The following is a 24,393-nucleotide window of genomic DNA, read 5'->3' as shown; positions in this document are numbered from 1 at the left end:
CTTTTTAAAAAAATAATATTTCGGAAAAATTAAGAAATTTTTTAAGTAATAATACATTTTTTGCAATTGTTACAGCGTGATCTGTGTGTATATGAAGATTTACATTGCTATTCAGCCACCTTTCTAAGCCTATTCACATAGTCAGCGAGTTATTTGCAACAACGAAATTTAGTTCGAGAGGCAACCACTTAAAACATATTCTCATTAAGCCACCTATAGCATACTAATTGAGAAAGTCGATTATCAAGCAAATTAATAGCCATGTATATTGCCAAATATATGTATCTTAACAGCATGTCTTTTATGCACAAAAGAATATTATAATTGATCAATACCTTAACTATTCTCTTCGTATCCCAACCAAAAGTCACTGTGATTAATGCCGTCTGGTCATTTAAGTATTTATATCCAACTACTACGTTCTTACCTGGCCACATTTCTTTCCATCGAACTTAGCTTCTCAATTCAATACGTCTGCTTAACGTCTACCACTCGCACTCACTCAGGCAACTTTTAATGAAGAAATAATGAAGTGAAGCGAAACTTGCCCAAAAGGCGAAATGAGAAATTGAAAACATTTGCACAAGGTCAATTCTTCAATTAGGCGCAGACATTACCCGCAGCTATTTACGCGCGAAAGCAAGCGCTTAAATTAATAAGACAAAAATCAGGCGAATAAAGAAAACGGGAGAAATCATGGGAAATGAAAGCAGTGAGTTTACTTGTTTACAAATAAATATTTTGATATTAAAACTGTGATTTTATAAATAGCAATAAAGGAAGTGGGTTGGATCAGGAGAGACGCAAGAATTATGATTCAATTGAAATATTCGAGCTTGATATTTGAAGAAGTTTTTATACCCTAAAAGTATACTAAGCTTGCTTCAAAGCTCGTTACACTTAGTCGCAAATCACGGGGACTCTATAAGGTATATATGTACTTAGAAATGATCAGCGTGATAAGCTTAGTCGATTTGTCCATGTCCTTCTAAACGTCTGATTGTCTGTATATATGTGAACTAGCGCCTTAATTGTTGAGATATCCAACTGAAATTTTGCTCACGTCCTTTTTTCTCGAAGAGGCTGCTCATTTGTCGAAATAACCGTTATCAGATCACTATAGCATATAGCTGTCATACAAATTGAACGTTTGGAGTCAAGTGTTTGTAAGGAAAACTTTTTCATTTTACGAGATATCTTAAAGCAATTTGGTACGAGTTATTTTCCAAGAAAAATATGCAATCTCCCGAAAAATTGTTCAAATCGGATAACTATAGCTTATAGCTGCCATACAAACTGAACAAACGGGATCAAATTCTTATAAGAAATTTTTTGTAATTGCGTTTGTGAGGGATATTACAGCTTCATTTCAAGTTAGCACAGTGAGCAATTAGCTTTTCTGCTTGTTTCTATGTAAAAAACATACTCCTCTTCATACAAATTTACTTAAAATCAAAGCTCTTCCACTGATTCCTATATATCCCTTATACACTAAAATATATTCCCAAAATTTGTATTAGAAATTAACGGCATATTAATTGCAAGACCTGTAATTCTGAAAAATAAAGACTGTAAAAAATATTTGCATAATTAAATCAATAACAATCGACACCATTTCACACATCAAAGTACTATGCCCACTCCCATACGACTCATAGATTACTCATACGCCATGTATGCCAAGCAAAGTAAGCGCACTTTCAACTGCAATTACTATGCAAGAATGTTTATATATTCGCCCGGCATACACACGCAACTACCTCAAAATATCAGAAATTATTTTACCGTTATGCCAACAAACAACCATTTACATAAACACATTAATTGCTGTTCTTTTCAACACTTGCTAGGCTGCATATTTTCTCAATTTATTAAATTGCGTGCGAATAATTATTAGAATACAACTAGTTACTTCCTTCCTCATGCAGTTTAGCTAGTGAATTGTGCACGTTAAATATATTTTTCTACCACACGCAATTGCAGTTTGTTTGTGTTTTTGCTTGATAGACTTTTATCTCAATTACTCGCACGCGTGTATTGTGCAATAAGTGTGTACTAATTGACTTTTCGTTGCCCCAATTTGCTACGTATAACACAAAAATGTGATTTATTACCAGCACACATGCTTTCAACTTTATTGAACCAGATTGATGAAATGAATATAAACAGGTAAGAAAGAGCTAAGTTCGCAATATGGTTCAAGAGTATAAAAATCGAAAGGAATTTAAAATTGTGATACATGGAGATTTTGGAAAGTGTCATGGAAATATCAATTATATGTTCTACACCACAGCATCACATATATACATATGTAGTTGAAAGGAAAAAAAAATTCCAACTGAAAATTATTATTTTTTGTATTGAAGAAATTTTGCTTGGTTTTTTTCTAATTTTTTTCTGCTATCATCCACACTTTGGCTCATACTCTCATATTTGAATAGCTAAAAAGTATACATACATATATGTACTATTCACTTATTTTTTCACTTTTCCAGCATTTCATATTCGACATTGACCGCATATAAGTAAAATATAAAAACTCTTGAGAAAACCTTCAAAATAAACCATTTACAACCTTTCTATCAGCTGAATCTCTAAAGGGTTACCACTTTTCCACTTCATACACTGTTACACTTCACACAATTCAACACACTTACACACAAGCTCTCAGCCAACATATTTCAGCCATTTTTTTATTTCGCTTTCAACTGGTGGACACCTTTTTAATCTTCACGCATCATTTATCATCACATTCACCATATTATTTGGCCTCCACAGGCGTCTATGTGTTGATTAATATGACCGTCTGCCGTCTGACAATGGCAATAAAGAGCAAAAGAAACAGTTAACTCAATGACAATCAGTCATCGAACGCTTATCTCGTCCAGTCAGTCGACCCAATTACAACGCATGAATTGAAATTTACTACTTTGCTACTTTTAATATCAAATCTCAACCGTGATGCGCTGATTATTTAAAGGTTGGTTTCAGAGCTTTGTAAGGTTTTGTTCAATTTAAGCTTAGGTGCAGTTGATAAACGTTTGGGTTTGGAGTACAAAGCCTAAAGCACAAAGCAAAGGTAGAATATCAAATGGAAAGCCTGGTCAATTCATTGATGACTGATAACTATTTAACGCTTGTAAGTCTTTTTTTCTTTTCGTGAAAATAATAATGTTGGAAATGCGTAACGATGCCAATAACTTTATGGATGGATTTCAGTTACTAGGGCCATGCGTAGTAATCATCCTTTACGAAAGTGTCTTGCTCTAGACATTTCCTGCAGTCTTCTCGATCTGTCAGCTCGTTTCCATTGGACGTAAGTTTAATATTTTGGAAAACAAAGCTAAGAGTGCTTTTTATATTGTATTTATTAGTTTCGAGTCGAAGTTCACTAGGCTCTGCATTTTATGGGCGCTGAAATATCTAGCTATATACCCATAGACCTTCAAACAGCGACAATCTGCTTTGCTCCTATCAAATATTTATGCAAACAATTCAATTTCAGCTAACTGAACTACAGAAAAACTCCAAATTGCCGAAAATATTTCCGCCTACCGAAACATGGATCAGGTTGTGCTTAATATCAAGCAATAGACTTCGCAGGTATTCCGGCTTCGAACAAGGCGAGGGTCATAGACCAGTCTATCGAAGAGAAAAGTGGTGGGCACCGATGTCTGGGATTCTGTGAAAAACCGCCACTGTTGGCGCAGCTAAAAGCTTCCGCTAAAATAACATAAGGGCCTCCTTTGTCACCTCGACTATGAAACTGAGTACGAACTGATGCCATGTAAAGGGCGATCCATGTCGATGTTCACTACATTTTTGTTTTTGGCATTTATTTTTTGAAAATTATCGCTTTCAAATATTGGTCGCGGGTAAGTCTCAGTGGTGAGTGGTCCATCCACTCAGTGCAATTTTCTATACTCGTTAGAGCATTTCGATGGGTGACTAGCGAATGTCATAAGTGATGTTTTGCTCCAAGGCATGAAAGGAGGCGTAAAATTTGGCTTGAAAACGTCGGTTCTTCAAGAGCCCATAGAGCGAAGCGATGTCGCTTGGGAGGATCGACTAGCTTCAGTTCTTTCTCAAGCTGTATTTTGTACGCTCTCAATCTTGACGGAAAACGCATTAAATCGTTCCATACGTCAGTCCGACTTGCTCCGAACGACGCCGAATCGACTTTGCACGGACTTCGTGTACACTCTCAGCTGCTATATTTTCTTCACTGTGTGCTGGACGTGATCTATTCGGTCGAATACTATCTAATAATCAATGCTGTGTCTTAGGATAAGTGAAGCTATTGCGAATGGTACGCTCAGTAGACCGATTATGTTGACCAAGCGGTTGAAACATATTTTTGAGTTAAAGAAGTTGGAGCATGCCAGGGTCGAGTATATTGAGCTAAAAGAATACTAACTTGAGAAGTAAATCCCCATTGTAGTAATATAAACAAATTTGAAAAATTCACTCTTCGGGCAGGAATTTAAGTCGCATCAGAAGCTCATCGCCACCACGGCAGCCTACTCTACAGATTTTTATAAAACTATTTTTCAGATATATGAAAGAAGTTGGAACAGCATTGGATGAAACTTTTGAGCTAAAATAAAACAGAATCTGCGGAGTATTCAATCTTCATTCTTATAAAATTATAGTATTTCATCTGTGGTCTAGGTACTTAACGAACCCTCTAATAAGGAATAATACTAACAAAGGTATAATAATGAGAATATTGAGCACAAGCGTTGTTGTATTAGCTGCAGTTGAAAAAATTGAGACAAACTGTTGTCGGTGCACTGGCTTTAACCCTTCTAAGCTTGATATTATATATTTTCTTTATAATTATTATACATTTTTAGGGTTTAGAAGGGTTAAGTTCAGTGAAACAAACATTTTTGAAATTTCTAGCATCACAGTAAGCGGCGTAACTTCATTTGAAAACTATTTTTCTAAGTTAAAAGTCGAAAAATATAAATTAAAACAATTGCAAGAATTATTTCGCAATTGTTTGCCATTAATTTCTGCACACAACTTTCCAAAAATTGTAGGAACTCTAGCATGCGCATCTCAACTAAGCACCACACATTCATTTTTCCACACAATTAGCTAACGTAATGAGTGTTTTTTGAAAAATTAGGCAACTGCACGCGTGAAATTGCTGTAAAGCACGCACACAAGGGACACGTACTTACAGAGCCAAACAACAACTTAACACATTTACAATACATACATATACATATATGTATATATGGCACTCACACGCCGACACTTGCAAAATGACTGCAAATAAACACCATTTTTGTAAATTTTATATACCGCACTAACACATGCGCATATATAATATATGCATATTTACTTGCATACGTGAATATATGCCGCACATATCCGCTACCAGGCCGCCAACGGCTGTTTGTGGCGTCGATAAATTTCGAAAACGTGCCACTGCGCGGTGCGTGTTCATATCAATCGGTGCCGCCGAACCGCCGGCGAAAATGTCAGCACCAGCGCACCCACAATCAGCCGGCGGCGTTGCGTTTCATATACACAGATAATATGTGTCGGCGTTATTTTTGCGCTGCGTCAATTATACGACAACGTTGCACTTGGCCTTGCATGCCACACGTGCGACCGCTGCCTGCCTATTCCACGTAATAAATTGCTACATTCGGGTGTGTTGTTATTCATCGACACATATATTCACATATAGTATACTTATAACTATCTCGTCATTTCAGAGTGTGGGCGTACACATGCGAGTGCCAGCGTAGCGTTCGATTCGCTTTTATTTCACCAGTTTCTAATGTGAATATTTTTTGGCAATTTTGCTAACTTGTAATGCCAATAGATTGATTTATTTAAATGCCGACAAAAATACACCATCATGTGTATGGTAAACATTAGCCAATTGCTGTTCTTACATTAATCTACTGCCACCGCAATGTGTAATGAAACAAGTTCATTTTGCGATGTGAAAATAATAGAAACAAATTATGAAGCGCTGAGCTTAGAAAGCACCCACTATTTAATGATTTCTATGGTCAATAAGGTGTAGAGTTTATTTGTGATGTTTATACGTGCCAATTTGTATGAAAATAATAATGTTGCCAAGATTTCTCACAAGACATGGTTCGAAAATAAATTTCACAATTTCTATATCTAAATATCTTTCTTCTTCTTTACCGATCTTTATAGCCGAGGATAATCCTACTTTACGAATATTGTGTGCTAAAGCAATTTTAGCTGACATTTCTATTGGCATATTGTCTACCAGAAACTCGTCAAATAAGCCAGCTCAAAATCGTACAGCTAAAATGACCGATTATCACAGAATTATTTGATTGGTTTGAGACTTCACTAATGTGTCGTTTTCATAATTTTTCGTTTTGAAAAAATTAAAGAAAACTTATGCCTCTGGATTTCTAACTTTTTCGATTGCCAGAAATCGTATTACTAGGATAGATGGCGCAGTCTAAGTAAGCAAGTCAACACTGAGAAACAACGTATAAAGGTTATATTAGATCTTTAAGTCTTTTTATTGCCAAAAGGAGGTTCAGTTTGTGTTATGTTTGAATGCAAAATATATACAAGAAGAGATGTTGACGAAAGCATACGACAAATTTATGATATAATAACTAGTTACCCCAGCTGTCTTAGCAACACCAAAAAAAAAAACTATAACCCGCTTCCTCTAACAAAAATCACTAATAGGGAAATAGAAAAGCTTGTAAATGAAAAAAGGCGTATAAGACGAGATAAATCGCTCCACAAAATAAAAAAAAAAAAACCTTAAGTGCGGGGAAGAATTCAAAAAAGAAATGTATATAAAGAAGCTGTGTCCAAATTTGAGCGAGCAAACTTCCCTTTGGGAAGACCAAAAGTCCATGAAGCCACCAGTCGACTCCAGCATGCCATATGAGACTTGGGTTGAAATTGGACTCGATGTGATGAGGAAAAGGCTAATTGTTTTGCAAATCACATAGAAAAAATCTTTGAACCTAATTTCCTATAAAGCAAAACTTTAAGCTGTCAATCTCACCCAACACAGCTAACTAGTCGCTCAAGTCTTCACCTTCTGACATTATTAGAATCATAAAAAAACTTTACTCTACAAAAAACGCCAGAACAGGACAATATTACCCCAAAAATGCTAACTGAGTTACCAAATATTGCTGTATAGGTGCTTTCTTTGTTTTTCAAAGCAATTCATAGTGTTGGATCATGATAAAAGCGGCAGATTATCTTGAGAAATAAACTTGGGAAAGACACAGCCGTCTTCATATAGACCAATTAGTTCTCTACACTGTTTTTCTAAAATATTTGAAAAAGTCTTACTATCAAAGATGTCTCCTTTCCGCCACGAAAATAATATAATACCAACGCACCAATTCGGGTGTCGTGCAAAACATAGCATGAGAGAGCAAGCAAATAGAATTTCTAACGAAATAAGAAAAGCATTTGAGCACAGAGAGTATTGCTCAGATATATTTCAGAGTAAGTAACAGATGAAAACAGCAGAAAACAGCAGAAAAATTTATAACACGAATATTGAAACACTGTGAGTCCCTAAACCTGAGTAAAAATAATTGGGGGACTGTATATAAAAGCAACTTGTTCCGAAATGTTCAAAATGTTGGAAAGGGCCTTCAGCGATAATTGTTTGTGGCAAGAAAATGTTTTTGATTGGTACAAATTATTCAAAGATGAATAAAGACAGAATGTTGATGTAGAACCACCACTGATGAAAGACACGTCAATAAAATATAGATATTGCTTTTTGACAATTGACGATAAATAATCAAAGATCTTAGTGATATCGTTAGAATATAGAAAGGATCAATGAAAATAATTTTGAAAGACAATTTGGACCTAAGTAAAGCACGATTGGCTCAAAAATCACACAATTTTTTGAAAATACAGACATTAACGTTTCTGAAAAAATGCTTTCCGACTACCAGGATGTCATGAAATGTTTTATTACTGCCGACGAGTTTTGGATCTGACGACCCGGAAACAGGCGATCAATCAGCTAAACATCATGGCAGCGGTGAGCCGAAATCGAAAAAACCACTTTAAAGCAGGTCAGAGATCAAGGTGTGGTAAACTCTTATTTCCTTCCTACCGTACAACGTGTAAACAGGGAATACTATTTGAATGTTATGCTTCGTTTTCGGGAAACTATTTGTGAAAAGAGGTTAAAATAATCGGCTGATAACTCTTGATTTTTGCACCACGATAATGCTACATCGCATACTGCATTAATTCTTTGTGAGTTTTTCGTCAAATTTTCAACCAATATCGTGCCAAAACCATTGTATTCGTCTGATGTAGCTCTGTGTGACTTCTGACTATTCAACAAACTCAAACGACCGCTACTGTGAAACCGTTTTGAGTCAATTGAAGTCTCTTTAAACGTGAATCGCTACGTGCATCGGATACTATTCCGGTAGTTAACTTGAACAACAGTTTTGAGGATTAGAAAAAAACATTACCATAAGTGTATTATGGCCAAAGGATATGACGTTAATGGACACGACATTGATTTTGAAGAATAAATTAAGAATTTCAAAGTTATGAAGAATTTCTTACTATTTTTTGCTCACATCAGTATATGAAGCCGATAAAATTACTTAAAATATGTAGGAAGGCGAGCTAACATTAGAAATATCATTCAAATACGAGTAGTATAATATTTTAGAATTTATAAAACCATAACAATAGCAGCTTTATGTAGCTTTTTATTTAGATAGGCACTCTTAAAAATTTGTTTCGCTTAATTGATTATTTTATTAGAAAATTATTTACTCATACCAGAGAATAAAATAAGCAAACACGTCTGCATTGGCACACAGACAGTCTGAATAATGAAACCTGAGCCACATAATATCAAATGTTGAAAGCTTAATATTAATATTTTGAATAAATATATATAAAAATAATAAATAAACAAAAATATTAAGTGTTGAACAAACAAAAATTCGAGAATGCTATGGGAAAATATATAAATACATATGTATATTATCAGTTAATATTAGCCAAAATATTCCTTCATAACTGTATATGTGAGTGTGTTTGCGCGAGTGTTTATTGCTGAACAATGGAGTGTATTTGACCACATTTTGTTTGCGAACTCGGCACATTGTTTGCGTTCATTTATGCTTTTGGCGAAACTTTCACAGTTAAGCAAACACACACGAACATGCATACACTATTAGCACACAAATATGAAATATTATGCAACGATTATACACTTGTGGCGCACATTAGCAAGGCAAACAAACAAACATATGGATTTCGGCAATAACAGTTTTTGTGGACGAATAACTCTCCGGGTAGCGTGTCGATGAATAATTGAATTAAATATTGTATTGTGAAGATGTTGGGTTTTTGGGGTATTTTTGATCAAATGTGCAGTAAAAATAGCTGAATTTAAGATTTTCTCTTTATAATCAAACCAACATACTTTTTGGTCACAGCTTCTTCTTTGCAGCATTTCGAAATTAAAATATAATTTCCTTTAGCTCACACTTCCAACATCGAAAGCCTCACATATGTTAATATCTATATACGTATATATAGATATATATTATATGTGCATTATATTAAGTAAAGCTGCGCATTTCAGTCGCCGAGCCGTGACTACGCAATCACTTTTAATTAATGAAAATTACAGCGGCTGGAATTTCATTGATTATCGCGCACATATCGCTTTGTAGGCGTATGTACCACATAATTGGTAAGCTGCAATGTCGCAAGGAGATAGTGAAAATTAACGGTAAATTGATTTAACCATAAAAGTTAAGTAGCTGTTAATTGCTTCAATATAAATAAAGTGCGCTGTGAAGGCTCGATGCGGATTAAATAAAGATTGGAGTGCAAAGCTGCACATTGGTCACTTAAGCTACTGCGCAGAATATTAAAGAAATTATTGGAGTAAAATCAAAAAAAACGTGAAAATTAGTAAAAGATAAAATAAATAAAAAAGTGATTCAAAGAGGTGTACTGAAAGATTGGTATTTTTTAAAAAAATTTTTTAAGTTTTATTTGAAATCAAAATTACTTGCTGCAAGAAAAACACACTCTATGAGATTTGCAACTAAAGGCATATATAAATTTTGATATAAAAAAAAGAATTCTGGAAAAGCATCTAACTACGAATACATAAATATTATTCGAGATGATCTATATTAATAATGTTCTCCCATAAAGATATATTGGGTAGTCGAAAAAGTGTTTTCGTTTTTTGTCAATAGATGTCGCTGCAGTCGTATATCTCCAGTGCTACCAATCGCAATTGTGTCAAACCATTTCGTGTTGGAAAGATGAGATTCTAAGCTTTATTTAACCAAAAATTTAATTCGGGGAAGACGACAGTTACAGCTGTTCAAAAATGAATGAAAATAATGAAGAAATTTGTTGTATTTTGAAATTTTTGTATAAAAAAGGAAAGAATGCCAGGCTATGCTGTATTAGTTCATGTAGCACAATGGTTCGCTCGCTTCCATTCTGGAAATTTCGAAATTTCAATTTACACTGATATATTAATATCTCTAGCGGAAAAATGGTATACAGTGGTCGACCAATGGTAGATATTTGTTTCATTAATATTCATTATAAATATGAAACAAAATATGTTGAAGTTTGATAAGAAATATGAAAACTTATCAGCCATGAGTGTATTTTATTTAAAAAAAAAAGGTGTAGAGTCTTCGATAATGGAAAAATAAATTATAATGCAGGGTTCTCTTTCTAGATGACCATCACCTCCAATTTGCACAGGACTAGTACTTTGAAACTAAGCGCACAAATAGAAACGATAAGCAACAAAAATTTTTTGGATTGGTAAAATATTTCCTTACATTCGTGTAAAGTTTCAACTCGGTAAGTCAACTAGTGTGCGTGGGTGTAGCAACAGCTCGTTTAAGATGCGAAAGTATAGATTTTTATCATGGTATCATCTCAAGGACCGCACCAAGTACCATGGGGTAGTCTATAAACAGCAAACTTCTGTGGAAGCAAAACACCAAAAGATAAGTGAGAAAAACTGTCAATGCTTCATATGGGTGTAGACAGATGCTCGGCACAACTTGCGGGCTTTCCCCCTCTCTCATGCACTGGTGCTACACAGCTATTGTAAGACCAATTCTGCTCTACGGAGGAGTAGTATGGTGGACAAGCTTACGGTTATCCACCTACCGGTATCAAATGGAAAGGGTTCAGAGGCTCGCTGCGCTGTGCATAACGGGAGCTTTAAGAACAACTCCAATGATGGCTCTTGAACTGGTACTAAAAGCTACCACCTTTAGACTTCTTCGCTGAAAACTGCCCAGCAACATCGGTGGGACGACTACTGGCTGTAGGAGAATTTACATAAAGAACCTTTGGGCATAGCTCAGTGGGTAATAGTGATTGGACAAATACCGACTACATGAACACACTTTTTTAATTGGCGACCACTGATTTAAAGTCAATAAACACAGATCAAGAAGAAAGATGCCTTTCGTAACAGGAATGTTAGCTAGCTGGGCACCAGGAAAATAATGGATGGCTCGTAAATGGACGAAGGAGTCGGTGCGGGTATATACTGTCAAGAGTTAGGCATACGGCAATCTTTTAAGTTGCCGGATCACTGCAGAATATTTCCAGCTGAGGTCTTTGCTATTGCGAAAGAAAATGGAAGATGGGCGCGTTGACTCATTAAGGATATACCAGCCTGGATTGAGAGACAACATGAGGAGATCTACTTTTATCTGACGTAATTCTTGACGGATCATTGCTGCAATTAAATCTGATAAGAACGAAAACGAAAGATTGGGCCGCAATCGCAACCCAAGAGCTAAGTATAAGAGAATGTCAGCGGAGAAGCTGAATAACCCTGTAGGGAGTTTGGAAAGAGGGATTTCAGACAGTTTGGTGTCCAGCGAAGTAATGCTCAGTATGCTTTGCAGGTTTCCATCATGAATTAGACTTACTAGAGTTAGCAGGACGTAGGTGTACATTGAATTTTATTAGCCAAAATCAGTGTTCGGATAATAACTACTGAAAATCCGGGCGTGTTTTTTTAGCGGGCAAATTTTGTACATGCGATTCGGGAGCGTCTTTCTGAAAGATTGAATCTACGAAACCAAATAAGCAAAATTTTTACTAAATTTGGGTGAAAACAGAAGCCGTTCAAAAAAAACTGCCCATTCTATAACCGAATAAACACTGTTTGGTGTGGTTTGTAGCTGGTGAATCATTGGACCGTAATATATGTCAAAGATGCTGTTTGGACACAACGTTGTGGTAATGAGTCAGCGACATCGTCGATGAGAAAAAAACTTTTTGATCCTAAAAACCTATGCCTGAAGAACTGCTTGCGCGCGACAATGTGGTTTTAGACAAGATATCATCTTAAGCTCGCGATCAGTATGGGTAATCTTTAAAAAAAAAACAATTTTTTTGGACAACAATTCTTTCCAAGTTATACCCCTGGAATAGAAAGTTTTCGATTTAAAGGCCCAACTATAATAATACCGCTCGACGTTCGAGTCTACGGAGAATAAAGCCACCAACTATTCCAACTTTGGAAACGCATTTCCGAAGAAATTCGGGCTATTCCGGTCGAAATGCTCGAAAACGATTTGCCCAAAAATTGACTTTCCGAATGTTCCACCTAAGACGCTATCGTCCGCGGTACTAGGTTCATGAAATTATCTTCATAAAAGTGACAATATTATGAACCAATCTAACTTTATGTCAAAAAAGACATGGGAAAAATTTTTGCAAAAAAAAACTTTTATGCGTTTTTTTTTTTTAAAAAGTTATCAAGCTCTTAAAAAATCACCCTATATAACCATTCACGTACTTTTTAAGAATAAATTGGTTTTTTGTGTTTCAGATGATCCAAACACGAGAAATCGTTTACGCGAGTAAAAAAAACGCAACTCATTCACTCATCATTTTCTCAAACAGTTGTCATCAGAAAATTCCAAAAAAATTTGTTTATACACTCCACGATTGACCTCATGATATGTGAAAGAAGTTCTACAAGTATTGTAGAGTAAAAATTTCTATAAAAAAATATCAAGAAACAGGCCAGTTTACCCTACTGACTCCTTAAGCAAAGGTGTTTAGAATAATCAGTGCAACATTTCCCGCATACGCGATTTTTATATTTTTTGGCTCCCTTTAAATCATTCCGCTCTAATAATAATCTAATATGCATACATTAAATACAGATGGTTTCATATTTCTGCACTTACCCTTAATCTAGTCGCCGTTAAGATCTGCTTACACGTAATTGGATGGACAATGGCAAAGTAACGCTCCATGCAAATGACGACGAGAATGAAAATCGACGCCGTGTAACTGAGCGAGTGCACAAATTGATACATGCGGCAAAGGAACTCGCCAAACACCCAGCTAAATGAGAAGGAAGAGGAAGAAAATTATATGCTTTATATAGATAAGTACATTATTGGAATTATAAGAAAGGTTTAAGATATAGTAAAAGTAAATATGTATATATATGCAATAGAATTTAAATTTGCTAGACATTTTTCCGCAGTTTGAAGAGAAATTTATGCTTGAGTGAAGAGTTGTGTGCTGTATATATTTTTATCTGAATTTCCATTTCGCTTTATTCATATACAAGCAAGCTGGCAATGCGCGTATTAACAGTAGCTTTAAGCATAAGATAACACGTGAGCATGTCACTTTACACCACTGAAATCTGCATAACGCACATGTCACGTACAAGCGCACAATAAACGCGCAAGTACAGATAACCAAAGTGGAGTCAAGTAATCGCATTATATGCATGACCAAGAAATGGCCAAGGCGACAAGCACATAAAACACATATGTAAGAATAAATATATATATGTATTAGTGTTGCTCTACACATATTTTCTCGCAAGTGTAAGCGCATATTCATACTTATGTGTAACTCTGCCTGGCAATACGCGCATACGTGTGCGCCATGGCGTATACGCAACATTTAATTAATATAAATTCCGACAAATGCAGAGAATGCAAGCGCGTCTGCAGCAGCATGTGTGAATGACAGCAGGCAACTGCCTCATACATTTCACACAGTTTTTCACGCGTAAAAAAAATGTATTAAATTTTAGAAGAATTTGTCGCGCTGTGGCAGATGAGCGCTTTTCATATGGGATTTGCAGCAGCTGCTCTCCGTCGAAAAACTAGCAAATCTTATGACTTAGTTGTACTTGCTGTTGTTGGCATTGCATTGCTGCTGGCTTACATTACTCATTATGCGTAATTGCAGTGTCGTCGCGGCGCGTTGCAAGGCAACGGCTTACCATTGTGTTGGCTGCTGGCAGCAGCTGTGACTGATGCAAGTGCAAGCGGTTAAGCCAGGACGGAAATTGTGGTGTGCCGTGCACGGTGGCAACAACTAAGTACAAGTAAGTAGGTTGCTGCCGCAAGATAACACGAATGCGCGAAAGCAGTTTGCAGCGGAAATTGTAGCAAAAACGTTGAATGCTTTTGGCGTATGTGGCAGCTGTGGTGGTTTTTCCCAAATTTTTAATTTCTTTTTTCTTTGCTATTCGTTAGAGATATGCTTGGTGCAATGGAAATCGACTACGCTGAAAGACATTTCAAGACATATGCCTGTGCAGAAATTTTTGCAACACTTTTTGACTGTAAATTTTGGCAACTTATATGATAAATTCTACATGATGCTTAATTTGGCATCATTTTCATTGTGTTGTTAACAGTGAAATGGCATAATAATGTCACCAATAGCTCAAAAATGTATAAAACAAACAGAACAAGAAAAAACAAAAATTCGGCTGCAGCGAAGCTTATATACCCTTCATAGGTGCATTTCTTTTAGTAACTATGTGCTCAGTTTGTATAGAAGCTATGTGCTATAGTAATCCGATTTGAACAATTTTGTCGGAGATTATGTTATTACCTTAAGCAGTAATCTGTGTTAAATTTCGTGAAGATACCGCGTCAAATGCGAAAGTTTTCCATACAAGCCCCTGATTCCGATCGTTCGGTTTGTATGGCAGCTATATGCTATAATTAACCGATCTTAACAATTTTTTTTTGGAGATTACACTGTTGCCTTAGAAAATAATTTACACCAAATTTTGTGAATATATCTTGTCAAAAGAGAAAGTTTTCCATACAAGCCCTTGATTCCGATCGTTCGGTTTGTATGGCAGCTATATGCTATAGTTAACCGATTTGAACAATTTTTTCGGAGATTACATTGCAGCTTTAGAAAATAATCCATACCAAATTTCGTGAATATATCTTGTCAAATGCAAAAGTTTTCCACACAAGAACTTGATTTCGATCATTCGGTTTGTATGGCAACTATAGGCTATAGTTAACTGATCTGAACAATTTTTTCGGAGATAACATTGTTGCCTTAGAAAATAATCTATACAAAATTTTGTGAAGATACCACGTCAAATGCAAAAGTTTTCCATACAAAAACTTGATTTCGATCGTTCGGTTTATATGGCAACTATATGCTATAGTTAACTGATCTGAAAAATTTTTTTTGGAGATTACATTGTTGTCTTAGAAAATAACCTGTGCCAACTTTTGTGAATATATCTTGTCAAATGCGAAAGTTTTCCATACAAGCCCCTGATTCCGATCGTTCGGTTTGTATGGCAGCTATATGCTATAGTTAACCGATCTTAACAATTTTTTCGGAGATTACTTTGTTGCCTTAGGAAATAATCTATACCAAATTTCGTGAATATATCTTGTCAAATGCGAAAGTTTTCCATACATGAACTTGATTCCGATCGTTCAGTTTGTATGGCAGCTATATGCTATAGTTAACCGATTTGAACAATTTTTTCGGAGATTATATTGCAGTTTTAGAAAATAATCCATACCAAATTTCGGGGATATATCTTGTCAAATGCAAAAGTTTTCCTTATAAGAACTTGATTCCGATCGTTCGGTTTGTATGGCAACTATATGCTATAATTGACCGATCTTAACAATTTTTTCGCAGATAACATTGCTATCTAAGAAAATAATCTATAACAAATTTTGTGAATATATCATGTCAAATGTGAAAGTTTTCCATACAAGAACTTGTTTCCGATCGTTCAGTTTGTATGGCAGCTATATGTTATAGTGATCCGATATCGTCAGTTCCGACAAATGAGCAGCTTCTTGAAGATAAAATGACGTTTGCAAAATTTCAAAATGATACCTTAAAAACTGAGGGACTTGTTCGTATATATACGACACAGCTCAACATACTGATCATTTATATATACACTTTATAGGGTCTCCGACGCTTCCTTCTGGGTGTTACAAACTTCGTGACAAACTTAATATACCCTGTTCAGGGTATAAAAATACTGGATTGCTGGCTCTGGTTTATATTCGGTAACAGCAACTCATAACTTAGTGTTAAAAGCCACTGAAAATAAAGATTATTATGTTTAAGACAACTTAACCGCAAGAAATTAGACGGTATTATTCTTAAGAAGGAATCAGACAGACTTATCTATATTAATTATGTACTTCTATGAAAGTAAAATTTTCCTTAACAGCGCTTAAGCACCAACCAACAACAATTATGCTTATCTCCGTAATTCATTAACTGCTGCAAAAAACATGCGGTTAAGGAAATGGGAGAGATAAGTATATTTTTTATGCTTTTTTGTGACACTATTTCCACTCACTTGAGCCATTAGCGCCTCAACATGTCTGATGCACTGCTCACTTAAACACAAGCCAATGCCGGATTAGTGTCATAATTGCCAAACAAGTGTCGGATCGACACACGTGCCGGCAGCAGTGACAAAAGGAAATAAGAAAACGCAAACTGCCAAGGCGCTGAATGAAGCTCAGCTGAAAATGTATGCGCAAATTTGTTGAAGCAGATAATTTTTTTCTGCTGCTGTTTATATGTGTATGCATTCGTACGTGTGTGTGTATATGTTTGCGGGGATTTCCATTATGTTAAGTATTTTGCAAATATTTTTATTTTTTTATACATATTATATATGTATGCTATATATATTTGAGTTGTCATAATGGGAGGCCAAAGCACTTGAGGCGCTTATCAGTAGCCAGCCAAGAAATGACAGCGCCAGTGAAGAGCATATTAAGAGCAGATATGAAAAACAGCTGTTTATATGCAAAAATATGTGTTAAGACTGCTAAGAATTTGTGTATTTATAACGGTAGCTTAAAATTTATTATGTGTGTATTTGAAAACTTTATCTTGGAATTAAGTGTGTTTTATGAGAAAAGTTCCTTGATGGGATATAACTTTAAGAGTTTGGCGAAGATCGAGTTTCTTGGCGCTTGAAGCACAGTTGTCGCTCGAAAGTGTTAATTTTTTATTACATAACAGTTAATATGAGAAGTTTGAAAACTCGGAATTGTGGAAAAAAATATGTAACGGTGGAAGCTAAGACTTTCTTCAAGCAAAATTTATTTGAGAAATGTACTTAATGATATAAGTACTCGTACATGCAAATATTTGAATGAACTCAAGTTGAGCGATGAGTTCTTTGACTTTAATTTCCTTACGTAATTACTAACAGTAAATTTTATGTCATCAAATATTTACATGAACATACATTCTACTTCCTTTAGTTGCTTGTCACCAAGTGTTAAACAAAGGTTACTACGTTGGATATACAAATACTAAAATTTATATACATATCTATGGTATGCAAATATGCTCCAAACATGATAACGTTCATTTGTTTCCAAATTCATGTACATACAAGTATGAACTAGGGTGGGTGAAAAGATTGATATTTTTCCTCTTTTTGTAATCTTATTCTGTATATTTATTAGGTTACGTTAGGTTAATCTGGTTGGCCTCACTATCGACACCTCCTCAAGAGAATCATACTGTGGGGACCCCAGATGGTTACAGCGTAGTCTTGCCAATGCGTGATAAGCACACAAGAGATATCGATTGTTTCTCTGGTGCCCTGTTCTACAGATTTCCTGCAGTCTTCTCGATCTGTCAGCTCTATTTTGCAGACATGTGTCGCCATCAGACGGTGATCAGTTAGTATTCCGATTACGTTCTTATAGTCTCTTCTATCGAGTGCCAATAGAAATTTTGTGTACTTTCCATCTACCGTTTGCACATGACTTTTGCAGTTTTGCTCCCACGTAGCTCGTTTCATCGACTTTTGATTTTTTTACCACGCTTCTTTCGAGATCGTCGTAAAGGGATCGTTGTTAGCCGTACACTATTCTTAGCAATCTCGTCCACTATTGTATTACACTCGATGCTTTTGTGGCCTGGCACCCAGTAGAAGTGAAGTTTTTTACTTCTGGTAGCAATTTCCACTGCTGTCCTGCTTCCCAAGGCACTTCTGGCCGATATGCAATACGAGGTTACTGCCTTGATGGCTGCTTGGCTGTCTACGCAGATGGTGACTCTGAAATTACTTGCAGGTGCATTAGGTTAAGTACCAGTTCAAGAGCCACCGTTGGAGTTTCTCACTCTTTCTTCCACATTGTGCTTGAACATTAATTTTCTGTCCAAGACTACCCCAATGTCCTTGGTGCGGTGCTTGAGATAGAGTTGTGTCCCATATATCGAAGGGAACTTCCATAGAGGAATTTTGTGATTTCTTCTGAACGCAAGCGGATGCGTTTTCTCTTGGTTCAATCTCCGACCCGCTTGTGATGCCCAGTTCTGGACTGTAGCATAATACTGCTAATGGTCTGAAGACACCTACCCGCGATTAAGATACCAGTGTCGTCCGCATATGGCATTATATTAGGAGCTTTGACTTCCAAGTTCCTCTGCAGACGTACTTGGTCATTTCAACGTCGTTCCATTCTGCTCTTATCTGTGTAGAGGTCAAAAGACTTCTGATCAAGCATGTCGTCTAGCCAATAACACAATTTTTCGAAATACTTTAGAATTTAATTTAATTCGGCCGCCAACATTGCCTTCCCTTCTAGAGTTGAGTGGCAAAAGAGTGTGGTAAGCCGGTACGCAGGGATAAGCCTCTATATGGATGGGATCAAACTAGATAATCGTATGAAAGATGATCTCTTTTCAGCTATATTAGATCATTCACGATAAACCCGTAATGGATTTCACAACATATCCAAATTCCAAAAGATATACTTGATAACTGTGAAGCAGAAGCAGGCACCACCCTACATTTAGTCACCGACCGAGGGAATATATATGCCTTTAGTCATTTAAAGACATTTCGTCGACAAATATATTAAAAATATACCTGAGTCTCGTTGAAGCTGCAGACTGGGAATAGGGTTGTAATATGAAGCGACTATGAAATATCTTCTATGCGAATAGAAGAATTTGCATAGGAAAAGAATTGCAATTATGGGCAAAAGGTTTCTTGAAAAGAATTTTTAAGAACGTAAAATGAAAATATGTTCCAAACTTTTGACCCACCCTAATATGCACATTACATAATACACCGCCCTCACTTTGCTTGCTCCGATAATTACAAGCCATTCAGGCAATAAAAGCTTTCTGGATTTCACATGAAAATCACCGCATGTGCGACATAATGGCAGCTGTGGTGCTGTCGCTAAGACAGTTAGCAGCAATAAAATTCTACGAAAACATGACCAGTAAGGCAGTTAACTATAATGCGGAATGCTATAATTTGTGTGGGATTTCCGCTTGCTTTAATGGCCACGAAGGACAGTTCAACGCTTGACGCTTCATTGACTAAATTTCGGAGAATTTGCAAATGATGAGCGAATCCAATTTAACATATATATTACATATTTATGTTCGTATATATGTATCAAATATCAGAAAATAAATTAATTTTTGCTGAAAAGGAAAATTAAGGTAAAATTACGGATATGAGAGCGTCTCTTGGGTAGATTTTGTATGCATTAAGGCTCAAATTTAATTAAAAAAATAATAAAAATAGTAAACAAATTCAATTTGGCTGTAGCGAAGTTATATACCCTACACAACTGCATTACTTATAGCATAGAAAAGTATACAAAGTCTTTATCTTGATTTCGTTCGGTCGGTTTGTATGGCAGTCATATCTTACAGTCGTTCGATCTAAATGATTTCCACGGAGATTGTAGCGCTGCTTAAGATAATAATTGACGCCAAATTTCGTGAAGATATCTTGTCAAATAAAAAAGTTTCTCATACAAAGACGTGAGCTTGATCGCGAGGTTTGTATGGTAGCTATATGCTATAGCGATCCGATATCGGCAGTTCCCACACATGAGTATCTTCTTCAAGAGAAAACGACGTGTGCATGATTTCAGATCCATTTCTCAATTATATCTTACGTATATACCATACAAACCATGCCATTAAGGCCATCAATATGCCTCCTCATATGCATATTAAATCCCAGCAACCACTTAGCATATACGCCCCAATCCCTTTATAAATTATTACAAAAATATATTATATTTATTATAATAATCATCATTGACTTGACTCATTCATCCGCTACCTTGAAAGCATCATACGCTTGAACGCCATGACAAATGTTACTTATACGCCACGTCGCCACCAATTTTGTTTAAGTACAGCGTAGATTTATTTGTGCTGCGCGCATAATACACAAACGTACATAACACATATCCGCAGCGCGTATAAACTCGTAATTTGTGCGAACATGTGTGTGCGCGATAAAACTGTCTACATTTGTCTGAAGGGTAACATATGGGTTAAATTAAATTATGAAACCGACATTTGCACACATGAGTTATTGCGCATTTATGCAGATAAAGGTAGTTAGTATATATAAAATACGACACAAAATTCTTACTCACACACAATCGTTGCTTTTTCTTAATGCGAAATGCTTGTTAAAATGTTCACACACACAATAATGCAACCGAAAATGTTCATAAGTGCCCTTGTATACCCGTGTGTAGCTGCCTTTTGTCGTTTGAATATTCATGACAGGCATATCAAATTAGTTCTGGCACCTCATGCTGGAAGTGCAAATGTTTTGCAAATAGTCAAGTGAAAGTAAAGATTTTCAACAACGCAAAGATTTATACTCATTTGGTGCTAATTTCGAATTAATGAGCTGTAGAGTACACATTAGTAAGTAGTGTCTTAGCTCTCAATGAGTTGCAAGTACTCAAGCAGATCATTTAATAGAATTAATACAAGAAAGCAGGTAGTAAAATTTAAGTTTAGCTAGAAGCAGTTTGTGGTATACATATTCAATTAAAGGATATTTTCTCTAAGCCTATGAAATTTTATAAACAGTTGAACTTCCCTAACATGAGCTTCTATAACCTCAACTCTTGAATTGGCAATAGAAGTCGAATTTCATACAAAGTCCCATCCACAACTTAAAGTCTTTCTAACTCGAAGTTTTTAGTGGATTCTGGTGATTATATATACGAAGATTTTATACGTGAGAATTAAACTCGGATGATTTTCTTAATACACCTAAAAGTAAATGCTATCATATGCTAAAAAAGTAAGTTTTATTTAGACATCAATCTTTTTGTAACTTGGGCAACAACCTTTTCTAATTTTTTAAGCGAAAACTAACTGGTATCTACCTAGTAACTAACTATCAACTAACTAGTAACTAACTAGCAATTAACCAGTTACTAACCAGTAACCAACTAGCAACTAACTAGTTACTAACCAATAACTAACTAGTAATTAACAAGTATCTATTGGATATTCAAAAAAAACTTTTCTTACCTTTAATCCAAGCCGATTAGTTAATTTTTCATAAAAAAATTATTTTTCTGTAAACTTAACCAAATGACTGAAAGCTTTAATTAATAAAATTTAAAAAACAACATACAGAGATAATCTCAATATTAATAATAATACTAAGAGTGCTGCTCTTTAAAGCTCACAGTGCGAATATGTTGCACTTTTTTTGTTAAAAAGATTAATAGTGGGTCACAAATATATATAAAAGTGGTGGGTTAGGTTAGAAAATCGATAAAAAGGGGTACACCACTTAGACAGCTGATAACGCTGGGTCATTTTGATACCTAAATACTCAAAAGGACGAATCGAAAAGACCTTCAACAATCGACAACGCGCTTTGAGTGCGCCATAAATTTTTTGAAGCGAATAATATGAATTCCGGCTTTTTCTCCAAGCTAGCCGAAAATACTCTGTTTCAACCTCGGTCTTGCAAAACCTGAACAGTGAACGTTCCTATTTTACCCTCATTCATACAACTTTAATAATTAGCAGCCTACAAGATTCGACAAATCTTAGTAAATTGCTAGATAGCACCGACCTTTCTCGCTTTCTCTCTGCACGGAACTTAATACTCTCTCCCACTACATCCACAGCGATCATATTTACAAACTGGACGAAGAAGTACAGACTAGACCTCAATATTGCAGTTGATGGGTGTGAATTTGACAGCCTGTCTCCTTCACTACTCATTCGACCGCGATTATTACCAAAGTACAGAGCCGCAAAAAAAATCCCCAAGTCACTAGCCGGCAGCACATGTTCCTGCTGAAGAGCTCGAGTTGACCCTTGCGCTGGTTCTTTCTGGATTCAGCCGACCCCACGAAACAGCATATTCCTTGATTCTTCCGTCCTTCGTCGGCGACTACTTAGCATCCTAATGCGGATTAGGCATCCGTTAAAACAATAATATTGAACGAATTCCATTAAGAACTTCTACTATTACAAAAAGGTGAACCTTTCTGGGGATTTGCACAATAAGCAAGAAAGATCTCGCAGCTATTTTTTGACCAACACATATTAACCTCACGTGAAACATAGAAGTCCAGTGCGAGGACTACAAAGTCGAAGCTCAATCAGATAACTTCTCGTTATTGTGGTTTTCGGCGATTCCGCACTGATCAGGCAATGGAACGAGCTTGAAGCTGTCGATAGTGAGGGGAATTACACTTAGACTAACTTTTACCGCACAGTGAGCTCAAAGCTCTGTTATCAGTGTGAATATATACATCTCTAAAAGAGTTTTCAGAAAGCAAACATCGAATACTACCTTAATTGCGCCCAAATCTGTTTGGCAAACTGCAGTGGTATCCTAAAACTATTCTTGACGTAGAGACCCTTACAGACAACTCCATTCCAATATTTTCTCTGAGTATCAGCCGATTCGTGAAAAAGCTCAGTGAGCCTGTTCTTCAGTGACTTCACCTCATTCGTCGAAAAGTCATCTGTTAGGTTAGTCCAGTAAGCTACTCAGCCAAGCATAGAGTAGTTTTTGTCCTTTACAATAAAAGATGGAATTCAGTTACAAGATACATGAAAGTCATCCTTTAGTATGCCTGACTGTGGGGTTTCACTATCGAAAGTCAAAGAGAAAGAGTTTAAAAATATTCCATTTTGGACTCTTTAATGTACCCAGCATCCTTGTTTTCTGTAGCGAGCTTCATAGTGCGATGTTCACCTCAGCTGCCTATGAGATCTACTTTTTGAACAAGTCCAAAAATCTTAGGGTTTGCCGCTTTTCTGAGTGGTCTCCACTAAACGAATACTTAATAAAATCTTATTGACTTGACTGCCCTCAAAGAACCAAAGCGCAACCTTTGCTAACAACCAAAATTTTATTATATTTCAACTCTCCAATCGAGTTTCAATAAATTCAATGTATACCACAAGCGCTGAATATTAAAAAAGTCACTCGCCACAAGTCTTCACGCCACCACAGACAAGATAAAAGGCTGCATACCCAAACGTGGCCAACAGCAACCACCCATCGAGATATACATACGTATAAGCGAACTTCTATGCATACCTGATTATGCACAGCAAACACATTTAACTCATTGCCATACCACTCGCTGCGCTATGGCTTTGCGCGAAAACTTAAAACTGCACGCATATTCGATTTTTGCACAACTCATGCTCGCCTCATTTCCCCCGCTATTAAGCGGCGTAAACTTTTCACTTTGCCAGCAAAAGGCATAACTTTTCTTTGTGTGTGCGCATTAAATATTTTTTTCCGCTTTTTTGCCAATTTTTGTTAAACCAACATTGCTTTGACGTAATGGAGCTTCGGCAAGTCGCTTAATAAAGAAACAACAACAACAATTTGCACGGTTACTGTGTGCTAAAGCTGATTACAAGAGTGCTGCTTACATGCATGGCCAATATGCAGGCATGTATAGATGTGTATGTGTGTATGTATGGTACATATATTGGTATGTGTGTATGAATAGTTTACAGTTTATTTTTCATTTTTCGGTTTCTCGTTTCGCAAACAAATTTACAGTAAATCAATGTGAACGCGCATGCAATGGCGCTGCTGAAAGCGCAGGCAACAGACTGCAATTGCTTGGCAAGTAAACAAATGCAACACATGCAACACATATATGTGCATTTGTATGTATATTAAGGTGGAGGTTATTTGGCGAGAGGTTTTTTTGTGTTTTAATTTAAGTTTACCACGATGTTTATAACACTCGGATGACGTCAACGGAGACCCTTTAAAAT

General features: G+C 36.1%; 1 protein-coding gene across 1 annotated transcript in view; it reads right to left on the bottom strand.

Moving 5' to 3' along the window:
- LOC105225341 (uncharacterized) overlaps window positions 1-24,393 on the bottom strand; it is a 93,779-nt gene that overhangs the window by 5,516 nt on the left and 63,870 nt on the right. The window contains exon 4 of the mRNA XM_049446759.1: window positions 13,239-13,398. Within this exon, the coding sequence (XP_049302716.1) occupies window positions 13,239-13,398 (160 nt within the window). The remainder of the gene's footprint in view (window positions 1-13,238; window positions 13,399-24,393) is intronic.

This window comes from Bactrocera dorsalis, chromosome 1 (assembly GCF_023373825.1).
Source record: "Bactrocera dorsalis isolate Fly_Bdor chromosome 1, ASM2337382v1, whole genome shotgun sequence".
NCBI classification, from domain to species: Eukaryota; Metazoa; Arthropoda; class Insecta; order Diptera; family Tephritidae; genus Bactrocera; species Bactrocera dorsalis.
Note: the sequence above shows the minus strand (reverse complement) of the source record. Positions and strands in the feature narration are given on the sequence as shown.